The following is a 12,329-nucleotide window of genomic DNA, read 5'->3' on the forward strand; positions in this document are numbered from 1 at the left end:
CAAAGAGGAAAACTGAAAATGTATTCATCCAGGTTATGAGCAGTAAGAGTGCCAGCTGTAATTGCTTCACCGCCATTTTCCATTTGTTAAGTAAAACTCAGGAATACCAAATTAATTCTAGACGTCTTCCAGCCTCTCATCTGAGCAATCGAGACCGAATAGGCCTTGCATGTCGAAGAGTTCCTCCTCATTTATTTGTTTTGCTATACAGGCAACACCATCTACCTGTGGGAGTTCCTGCTGGCTTTGCTGCAGGATAAAAACACATGTCCCAAATACATCAAGTGGACTCAGCGTGAAAAGGGCATCTTCAAGCTGGTGGACTCCAAGGCGGTGTCCAAACTGTGGGGCAAACACAAGAACAAGCCAGACATGAACTATGAGACCATGGGCCGAGCTCTCAGGTGAGAGGAACATACCAGTGATAACCACGTATAAAAAAAAATAAATAAAAAAAAATCCATCCCCAGGGTACCATGGCAATTATTGCGTTAGCTTCCGTTCTGCGTCAAACCCTGCAGACACGATTTCCATAGCCGTGCTGATAACTGTGTACTGTAACGAGTGTTGGAAAATGAATGTAAATGTACGCGCGGCATTAAAAACGGCACCTCCTTTACTGTCCCCTCCAGGTACTACTACCAGAGAGGGATCCTGGCTAAGGTAGAGGGACAGCGGCTTGTCTACCAGTTCAAGGAGATGCCGACCGATCTGGTGGTGATTGAGGACGAGGACCCGGGGTCCGACGGTAACCCCGGCTACGGGAGTCAGAGACCCGGCGGCCACGGGCGCTCTGCGGTCAGCGGGCGCTCCAGAGGGAAGTCCCACCACGGACATCAGCCTCTCTCGGCGAAGCAGGTGAAGGAGGAGCCGAACGATGACATTCTGTACTACGAGGCCAACGGGAGACTCGCGGAGCAGTTCTGCCAGACGGTCCACATGTTGCAGTCCAGCCAGGGAGCGGCCATGTCGGCGGCACCGGCCCACTCTATGAGGTGAGAGACAGGGCAATGGGGCTCATACGCATTCTTGAGCAGTCATACGGACGGATACGTACACTATGCACATATACAAAAACAGAGTGCGATCACACACACACACACACACACACACATACACACTGAAATTATATCCGAGTATCAATTTGTATTGACAGCTGCCACTGTAAAGTCAGCTGTTCAGGGAATTGACGTGAAACTCACACCATCAATCAATCAATCAATCAATCAATCAAATGTATTTATATAGCACGTTTAAACATGACGCTTGTCAACCAAAGTGCTTCACATAGCTAAAATAAGAACAAAGAAAAGTATAAAATAAACAGATAGACAAAGGAAAAACAGAACAACACGTCAACAAGTAAGGCAAGAGTCAAAGTGAGTCAGGGAAGGCCAGGCGATATAGGTGGGTTTTGAGTTTTGATTTAAAAGACAAGTCAAGTCAAGTCAAGAGTTTTATTTGTCACGGCATACAAGTATACAATGAAATGTGGGTGGTCTTGCCCGCAACGATGTGCAATACAGTGGTACAACAGACTTGATAGAGGGGGCAGATTTAATGGACATGGGGAGGCTGTTCCAGTGGTCAGGGGCTGCGACCGCAAAAGCACGTCCCCCCTAGACTTGAAGTTAGACCTACGGGTGGTTAGGAGACCCTTATCAGCTGATCTGAGGGCCCTGGCGTTGGTATAGGGGGTGAGGAGGTCTGCTAGGTAAGCAGGGGCCTTACCATTTAGGGCTTTGTAAACCAATAAAAGGACCTTGAAGTCTATTCTAAAGCGCACCGGGAGCCAGTGGAGGGTGGCAAGTACAGGGTTGATGTGAGCTCTCTTCCGGGTACCTGTGACTCTGTGAGCAGTCTAGTGGCAGCATTTTGGGGGATGTTCATTCATTCATTCAAACCTTTATTTAAAGGCATAATAAGTAGTTTCAGTCACTAGAGCACCACCAAAGCAATGTGTGTTTATAGGTTGAAATGTCATTATTTGACATTGACTGATGAAACCTTCAAAATAGGCATTGTAGATCTCAAGATATGACTGTGAATATGACTCAAGATCTAGCAATATCATACCAATCTTGCCACTAAAAATGTTGTCGGAAACAAATTTTAGGTTCAACTTTAGGTAGAAAAAGAGAATGTGACAAGCAAACAAGCCGCCGTTTTCTTTTTGAAACGCTGAATTTGTAATACATGTACGTATTTTGTAATACATACACATTGTACAATATGATGCGATACGTAAATATAACATGCACTCACTGCCCAAAGATGGACGCCCAGAAACGTCCCAGTGCACAACAAAATGGAAAGAAAGTAAATCCAGGCAGAGGGAGGCGACTGATAAACACACTTCTAGTGGGTCTAGTGGCTGAGAGGGATTATGTTTGTATGAGTCTATACATTGTTTCTTTTTTATAACTCTACTCATTATGTATTTAAGACTTGAGGGAGACCCTCCTGTAATGACGAGCAAAACATCCAATCAATAAGCAAACCAGTTAAAATAGAAATACAATCATACGAAACAACAACAATATCAGTTAATAACAGTCACAGGCAGTTTAAACCTAAAGCGTCCAGGAGCAATAACAGTATTCACTTTTATATTCCATGAGTGGAATGGATTCCACAGTTTGGTATACTGTATTAATTAAAGATGTTATTGGTCCCCAGGTTATGTGTGAAACAATATCAGCTTCTAGTTTTAGAAAAAAGAGGGGGGGAAAGAACGTGGAGACGAGAGGATTCTGCATGACCCGAACAGTACATGTTTTTTTTCTATGGGTTTGGGTGTACTGCATCAAACAATATCAATACTTAATGTATATCTGTAGCACTTGTACCTGCCTGGAGCTGAATAGGAGACTGATATTTTAAATTATATATTATATCATTTTATTTATTTATTTATTTTTACATTTGACATTGACATTTTCTTTTATTTTTTTTATATATTTTTATTATTATTTGACGTAATTTATTTTTACACCCACTGATCAATATACTGAAATGTGCTGTACGGTGGAAATATGGGAAGAGCCTCTGCAGCCACCTGACTATGAACAGGAATAACAGCGACATGTGAGACAGTAGAGACTGTGTTCCAGTCAATGCAGCTGAAAAGCTCCAACGAATTGCAGAGCAGCTGCTCATTTCCTCAGTCGTTTAAAGGAAATGTCAACCCTAATAATCGTCATGTCTTTCTAAATTTAATTTCATTCAAGCTCCAAGTTAATCTGCTTGGAAATTCCTACTTTGAATGCTACTTTTGTATACTTTCATTCAGTGTTTTATTTAGGGTTGATTTCTTTTACAGCGTCCAGAACAGGGTTTGTCTGTACCAGGGTGACCAAATCCATGTCATCCAAATGCAGGATAGCATGTCAATATTGCGGGACATTACTGAATACTTATATAAAGCATTTAGATCTAAATATAAGTGAATTTATTAAAAGCACAAGATTGTCGTGTCCTAATGACTTATTATACCATGTTGTTGAATTACCTACCGACCACTAGAGGTCCCCGAGTCCTTACTCATTCAATAGGCTATAATTAAGATGTACCCTGTGTATCTGTGATATCTTGTAATGTGACTGCCCAAGTGCATACTGTACATTGTCTACCCTTGATTTTACACCCATCCAGAACACTACAAAGATCAGCATTTATCATTCAATGTTAATCTGACAACATTGGACATTTAAAAAATGTATTAAAATTACAATACATTACAACATACTTAAATTATTTTAAATGCATTAACGTTTGCAAGTTGTATTCAATTGGAGGGATGGGTAAGTAGCAGGAGTAGGCCTACACAGTGTGTTAGCCTGCATGTCAAATACATATAATATGTACAAATTAAAACTGCAGTGAACAATAGGAAACATCTCTTAAAAACATTTAAAGTAGCCTGGAGGAAATTATAGGCTTACTCAAGTAGGCCAACTGGCCAAATAGCTAAGCAGCAGCATCTAGGTAAATCCTATATAGGTATAAAGGTTTCAGCACCACGGATAAGGCCTTGCACTAATAGTCCTGTAGTGTCTATACTTTATATTTATATTTCTTCCATGTATATTTATTGCTGACCCTGACCCATGCTGCTTCTAGTAGAGCCTCCTGACTAAGGCCAGAAACACAACATGTGGAAGCACCGCAAAATGTCTGCAAGAGCAGCCCGTTTCCTTTCGGCGGCCATGGAAATGTAAATTTTGCAGCGTTTCTGGACGCTTCAGGCCCTGTGTGTACCCTGCATATAAGAGTGTTTATAAAAGTCTTGGCATGTCAGAGAGAAATTCACTTTGACTCGACTCTCACTCTTCACGAGCTGCATCAGTTTCTCTGGTCCGTCCACGCATGCAGCGCTCATGAGGGACAACAGCCTCTTAACCCACTCATATGACTCATGCCCTGTTGTAGGAACAGACTCTGTTTAGCTATTGCTTCCATCTATCTAAGTTAGCAGTCAGACCTCTAGCAGACAGCAGATATGATGAATTGAAAATGGGGGACCCTGATGTAAACAAGACAAAAGTCTTTCTCTGGTCTGCATCCCCTTAACAATTGTGTGTATTGAGCTGTACTGTATTGTACCCATTCTGCAATCTGTTAATAAAATGTTCAATCAATCAATCAAGATAGCAGGCAGCATGAGGGAAAAGAAAGTTGCTCTACCACAAGACACATTAACTAGTGGGGAAAGTCACTAGTTGCTGTGGTGCTCAAAGTGCGGACTAGGCTACTTGCGGTGCATTAGTGCATGGATGGTGATAAGATAAAAACAATACAAATTCACATTTTAAGCATCCGTTTATTGAAATGCGGGACATTTTTCTTCTGTTTCACGTTCTGCGGGACAAAGGGCTAAAATGCGAGACTGTCACGCACCACAATGTTTGGTCACCCTAGTCTGTATCTCTGTCTGTCCCCACAAAAGTAGACTAATCACAGCTCATACTGCTACATGCACGGCTCACAGAGACATGCATACACCGAACCACAAGGTAACCTGTTAGCGAGCGTCGTTAATGTTGTCTACGTATATGTTAGCCAAGCCAACGTTATGCAATGTTAGCAATGTTCATTACCACCCCAATGATCACCCCACCCACCCCAATGATCATCTTCACCTGCCTAATTTCACCATTCACCTAAATAGTGTAGGGCTTGGCAAAGGAATTGCAACCTACTTCAGACAGGAGTACAACGTTGGCAACGTGTTCAAATAACAAAACTGCCTAGTAACAATCCATAGGTAAAGATTGCACAGGGAAGCCACGCCATTAATCGACTCTGTGACTTGTTTTCTTGCTTGCTTACCACTACATAGAACATCTATTGTATGCTCTATTGAGGAATTACATACCGTAGGCCTCTAGTATAGACAACATCATTACTGCAGCCAAGGATCATAGCTCTGTACTGAATGGACTTTTATTGTGTGAGTTCAATAGTCCTATGCTATTGCTAATGGTATCTATATATTATTAGATATTTTCAGTGTGGAGATATGTCGAGTGCTCAGGTCCAGCACAATATTAAAAGAAGATGAGGAGGCTGATGGGTGCGATAGATCGTTTTACTAGAGTGGTTTTCTAAACTCTCCTCTTTCTCTCTCACAAGGACCATCAACATGCCCCTCTCTGTCCCCATGGTCCTAACGTCCTCCGGCTCCCTGCAGTCCGTCCCCCTCACTGGCGTCCTGTCCAATGGGGACTCCGGTCACTCGTCTTCTCCTCGGGTCATCCTCCACACGGTCCCCTCCACCGCGGCGGACAGCAAAGACGTGCTCACCATCCAGACGGCCTCTCTGGCCACTGGGAGCGGCAGTATCCAGGACAGCTTCCGCCAGCAGCTCCTGCTCAGCAGCCTGGGCTCCTGCTCCTCTTCCTGCACCTCCTCCTCCGGCCTCAACGGCCTCCCCCGCCTGGTCACCCTCAACGCGGCCGCCGGGCAGCCCATGGTGGCCCAGCAGCCCGGCACCGTCATCGCCACCGTCCTCAAGTCCACCGACTTCCACGGCCTGCAGGTCAAAGAGGAGCTGTTGGACTCCCACTATTTCCAGTCGCTGATCAACAGCGACCCGTCGCTGGCGTCGATCGTCTTCGACAGGGAGGAGATGGGGCTGGGGGTGGCGGAGCTGAACTACAGGACTGTGATCATCGAGCAGGAGTCCCTGGGTCTGACTCCGGTCAACGGACACTTTTACCAGGGGGGCGGCAGCCCCAGCGAGGGCCTCACCCCCGTGGAGGAGCTGGAGGTGCGCGGGGAGATGTGCCTGCAGCCGGAGTACATCCTCAAGAGCCTGCAGGAGCTGCCCATCTCCCTCCAGCTCCCTGCTAACTTCATCCAGATAAAGACAGAGCCTGCAGACGCCTAGGCCAGGGCTGCTGGACTCTTCCATAAATGGTGGAAGTAAACAGAAATTGGAAATCAGTATGATCACAGACACAAGCTTTCCTTCTTTTCCTGTCACAGTACTGGGATGTCTGAGCGAGGGTTGTTGTTGCTCTTAAAGCTTGGTCAATTTGGGCGTTTGGTTTTGTTTACTCACAGATTATTGTGACCCCATGCCTAATTTTGAAGGTCTAGGAGCGTTTTTTTTTTTTTGTAATATCAAAGATGCTATCGATCAGACTTTGGGACCACCTCACCATCTGTAGACACACACACACAGACACACACAGACACACACAGACACAGACACACACACACACACAGAGCGTAAATACTTTCCCCTCACGGAGAGAGAGCAGCCATTGGATAAACCAGGGATCTCTATATTCAGTACCAAATGTGCCAGTTCCTTTTTTCCTCTCTCTTGTACATCTCATTAGACTTGCAGCAGTTCCACATTCCTTTAACCTCCACACAGGAGGATGCAGTAAACCAAAAAAAGCAGCGGACAGAGCACCACCCCAAGCATTGAAAACCCCTACTCCAGGGTGTATGCGAGTATGCGCGCGTGTGTACCGTATGTGTGTGTTATTAAATACACACAGGTTTTGCAGAGATAAGGGATGGAATAATGGTGCCTTACAGGATGCTCACGCCGCTCTAGCCTCTCCTTGTGGAGACGTCTGAAAGGATCAAATTGACCGGGCGGCTTTTTGACTCAAGGATCGACTTTTGCTTAATTTCTCTTCCTTTTCTTTTCACGTCGTCAATAAGGTGTGCGTTCGCCTCCATTACCCCTGGCCTTATAAAACACTGTGTTACTATGGAAATGGGCATTTACTGTCCGTCAAGGGCAGTCCAATATCGGACCTGTTTGTATATAGCGGGCAGAACCCGAGATAGGGAGGTGAAGGGAGAAGGAGAATCTTAGAGGAGGAAACGTTCAGATTCTGCCACAGAGGTATCTCCCAGGTAAAAAAAAAAGAAAATCCTGTTTTTATGAAATGGAATATATATGAATATATATACATATAATATAGCTACAACTGAGATTACATTTTAAGGCCACACAATGAATTTATTTATTTTGTGAATTTCTAAATTCTGTATAAAAAATAAAAATAAAAGGCACATTTTGTTTTTTTATATTTACATTAGTAAAACACAAGGGAATATACAAAGTATATGCAATTAATACCTGGAAGCTTATTTGGTAGTCTCTTTTTTTTAAAGACTGATATTTTTCATTTGTAAAAAAAAAAACAATCTGTTAACATGGCACAGCTTTGATACTTTCATGGTTCTGGACCCTCAGTGGTCTCAGGATGGTTATATCATGTTAATGTCTTTGTAGATAGTGATTCTCTGTTTTTTTTCTTTTTTTTTTATGTATGTGCTTTAGTTCCCCCTCCTCTGCGGACATATCTCTTTTCCGACGCCAACAGTAAGGCAGTAGAGCCCACACATAAAGATATGGTTATATTTTATGTGCACACCTTAATCTTGTGAAACCTCAACGGGCACCTCTTTGATATCATATCTCTTTTCAGTTATTCAGTCATAGTGACTTACCAACGCTGTTTTCAATGATGTTTTCTCCTCTCTTCTCCTTTTTTTCTCTTCTCTCCTCTCCTCTTTTCTTCTCCTCTCCTCTCCTCTCCTCTCCTCTCCTCTCCTCTTCTCCCCCTCCCCCTCCCCCTCCCCCTCCCCTTTCTCGTCAGTAGAGTCTGCTCACTCTATTATCTGTCCTAGTTTGTTAAGGACCTCTAAGGCAAAGCGTCTGATTGGTCGGGCAGGTCAGGCAGGAGCTGAGACCATATTGATCGTGAGTGCTATCATGGCTAAATTGGTTGTATTTTCCCTCAGCCTGTGTCTGCAGACTGAGTCGAGACGCTCTGTCCTCCGTCTGTCCCAGCGACCGGAGGACTGGACATTAAATGCTGCTTTACAACTCCTGTGTCAGCCAGTAAAGGAGCGTGCATTGACCATTTGAATGTATACATACAAATGCAATGCTTTTGCAGAATCGTGACAATCAGCAGTTATTACATTGAGTTCTAACTCCACTCTTTTGCATTGACATCCGACAACACAATATTGCTTGGGTGGGGGGTTTGATCTGATTTGTGTTGCTTTACTCTATAAAGAATGTGTCCGTCTTAACTTTTCCTTAAAGCACTGTTGTATGTGAGATGCAGAGGTTTGTCCGCTGCTTATGTCTTAGGCTTTATTGTCTCCCCCCCCCCCCCACCCTTCATTGTCTTGGGTTCTCCATGGCTTCCTCTATGCTGAAAATAGAATAGATTTCTTTTTTTTAAGGAAAGTCAATGTAATAATAAAAAACAAATTTTGCTTCAGTGAAATACAACATATCTTGTTTATTTGTGCTGACATTGAAAATGAGCTAATAAAGGGGTATGGGAATTGTTAGCCACTCGGGGCAGGTAAATCTTACAACTCTGTATTTCCAAATAACCATGTTTACTTGTCTTTAAAGTGGAATTCCACTCTGGGTCTCTCTTGTGTTTGCAGAAAGGTTGCTTTATTACAGAGTAAAATGAGATCACAGCCAGCTCTCTACATATTGTCAGGCCAGAGACAGAGCAATAAACCACCGCTACATGCTCCAGCTTCCCGGCTTTACAAAGGACTGAGGTGAGTCACTGAGGTGGAAAAGGGTGGGCGTTGGACAACACTGGCAATGTTGCCACTCCTACCAAACACACACAAGGAGGGGAGGGCAAGCGTTTACTTCTGGTCACTCCGTTACCATGGTGAGAGACTGGGAAGCTGATCAAGGGAGATGATCGAGGTATCGAGATATTCAGATGTTCTGCCCGTTGTCGTTCCTCAAATGCGGTAGAACGGTACGCCATGATGACACACTTGCTTTTGTGGTGGAATTTCCTTTTCCTGAATTGGATGCTTTTCATACGTGGTCACGTGGGTGCTGGTGAGGCTGTTGGGAGGACTGGGTGTGGAGCACTAAGTGCCTGCTAGTACATAGTGACCACCGTTACAAGTGGTGCCTGTTGACTCGGATAACATGGTTCAGCCAAGTTCACCAGCTGAGGTCACTGTGTGGAGTGAGTTTAGAGGGGCGAGTGTAATGAGGTTGAAATCTTGCGACGGTAGCTCTTTGGTGTAAACGCACTCCTAAGTTAAATGCCCCCACTTCGGCGCCTGAATTGGATCCTTTTCATACATGGTGGTGCTGCTGAGCACGGGGGACAGGTGCAGAGTACAAAGTGCCTGCTAGTACCTAGTAACCACCGCTACACAAGGTCACCGAAGGCCAAACACTCTCAAAATGAAAAGGTTGCTCAGATGGAGCTATTTCTAACCATAACTGTTATACAAGAGAATACCTCAATGTATTCCAGCGTAGAACATCAACTGCAATATGCCCATGTGAAACAGTATATGTGATTCCTTTCAACTGTGGTTCCAAATGCTGCACTCTCTCCACTCTAAACACGACTTGAGAGTGCAGACCTCCATCCAATCAAACAAATACTTTGCAATTACTGTCATGTACAACATTTTACTGGGTAAATGACGGAAACATGTTGCCAATATTGTCACTCTCAAAAGACCCAGGCTATGAGTCCATATGGTGGCGCTAGAGGAAAGGTCATGGGGTGACCAAAATCAATAGGTTTGTTCCACGAGGGCTCATGAATGTTCACAAAAGACTGTGACTGTCTTTACTCAGGGGACCCTGATGTAAATAAGACAAACGTCTTTCTCTGGTCTGCATCCCCTTAACAATTGTGTGTATTGAGCCGTACTGTATTGTACCCATTCTGCAATCTGTTAGATAAAGTTTTCATTCATTCATTCATTCACACTGTACAACTAATGCATCAGGAGATTTGTTAATTTCCTCCTTCAAATGGAAGGTTTTATGGTGACGCTACTGGAAAGTTCACAGGGGCACCAAAAGCAACAGGTTTCTTCCTGTAGGGGTCATGAATATTCCCAGCAAAGTAGTTTATTTGTCACATACAAAGTACACACACATGAAATGTTTCCCCTGTGCGATATATATATTATAAATATTTATATTTGAAAACTTTACAGTCTATATTTTCTGCAATATTCAAATAAATGGGATATGTCATATTTAACAAGTGAATGAGATAGTTATATATATTCTATAATCATCAATTACTCATAGCTGTGCAATGAAGAGCTATATCATATTTACAATGTTAAGGTATCATTGATATAGTTAGATACAGTTGGATATAGTTTGATCCGTTTAAAAAGGTGGGCAGCATTAAACACTAGTTATAGTTATGTAATATATACTTGAGTTGTGCAAATGAGAGAATGTATATATACACAGATCAATGTAAAGTGATGTGTCTATATATATATATGTGTAATGTATATAAACTCAAGAAAAAGTTTGGAAACGTTATTTTGGTCGATTATTCCTCCCCTTTAATAATACCAATTGGTATTGTATTTTTTATAGTTGGAAAACCTGATTAGTCACCTTTAGAACAAGGTACAACTTGTAAGGATTGCTGATTGCAATATTCTTCTGTTGGTTCACTCTTGTTTTGAGTTGCTTGGTGGAGGAATAATAGACCGAAATAACATTTCAAAACTTTCTTTGAGGAGTTTATATATTTACATATATATAGAGAGAGAGCGAGAGATAAACAAGTTGTGAATGTAAATTAGATATATCATGACCAGAGCAATGTTTAGGTATCATTCAGAATCCTCATTTAGGATATGGATGGCTTGGGGACAGCAGCTTCTCAGACTTCTCTTGTGGTTAGACAGGGTGGGGTCTGCTGAGGGAGCCGTCTGACAGCTGGGCTTGTCTGCTGGTCCATGCTTCCTCATCCTCACTCTACACCCACTCACACAGCTGTGGACCTCACCAGTAACCACAGGTTACTTCACAAAAGCCGACTCAATCCATCGCTGACAGGCGGATACTGACAACAACACTCCCGAGACCCAATGCCTGAGTCCAATATAACCACTCAGAACCATAGCAATAACAAAAAGCCTTTGAATCTGAGTTCAGTGGTTCAAAGAAAGCCTATTCTCTGGTAAAGGTAACATTGCAAAAGATTACAAAAACAAATATTTTACACGCAAAACCATAGCAATAGCACAAAACAGCCTTTGTATCGGAGTTCAGTGGTTCAAAGAAAGCCTATTCTCTGGTAAAGGTGACATTGTAAATTATTACAAAAACGAATTAAATACCACCACTAGTATGGGATAAAAGACCAGACGTTTGTCTCTGAAGTTGTGTTATTTTTTGTGCACTATTTTTGTTGCATGAATTGCAATGAATGTACAATACAAGATGGGAACGGATGTAATCTGCGGGTCCTGGGCAGACACAGGTCAGACACGGTCACAATGGAGGCTGGTTGAGGCTGTGTATTAACTACAGGGGGATGTTTGTAAAGCACATGGTTGTGTTGATCCATGTTTCACATCTCTGCCTCTGCTTATTGTGGCCTTGCACAATTTGCAGATGATTTCTGTTGCATCAATTCGGCGGACTAACGTGCTCCCAGATAGCACTGGTTGTTTAGTGCGTTGTTGTTTTGATCGCTGGGGGTCCATTGCTAGCTTCACAAATCCCTTTGCTGACTGTCACTTGAACCTGAACACAAATGATTATGCTGCCACTTGAACCTGTCGCTGTCTGTTTAAATAACGATGAAATACCTAAGTTATGGCTTTACATCTTAGATGGGTGAATTTTGACTGAGATACAAGGTATATAAAAAAAGATTTCTCCAATATTTTGAAAAAAGAAATGTATGGAGAAAATGAACACATAAAGTGGAAAAACGACAGGTTCTATGCTTCATTCTGATGTACAGCTTGCAGGGGTTTGAAAGAGCTGCCACATGTGGCTTTTGTCTGCCTAGTACTGT

General features: G+C 42.9%; 1 protein-coding gene across 2 annotated transcripts in view; it reads left to right on the forward strand.

Annotated features, from left to right (window-relative positions):
* elf1 (E74-like ETS transcription factor 1) overlaps positions 1-8,024 on the forward strand; it is an 84,655-nt gene extending 76,631 nt beyond the window's left edge. For both annotated transcript variants that reach the window (XM_084332306.1, XM_084332305.1), the window contains exons 7-9: positions 212-404; positions 633-995; positions 5,635-8,024. In XM_084332306.1, coding sequence (XP_084188432.1) covers positions 212-404; positions 633-995; positions 5,635-6,391 — 1,313 coding nt within the window. In that variant the 3' untranslated portion in view covers positions 6,392-8,024. The remainder of the gene's footprint in view (positions 1-211; positions 405-632; positions 996-5,634) is intronic.
* Positions 8,025-12,329: the final 4,305 nt, after the last annotated feature.

This window comes from Notolepis coatsorum, assembly GCF_963971535.1.
Source record: "Notolepis coatsorum genome assembly, chromosome: 16".
Classification (NCBI taxonomy): domain Eukaryota; kingdom Metazoa; phylum Chordata; class Actinopteri; order Aulopiformes; family Paralepididae; genus Notolepis; species Notolepis coatsorum.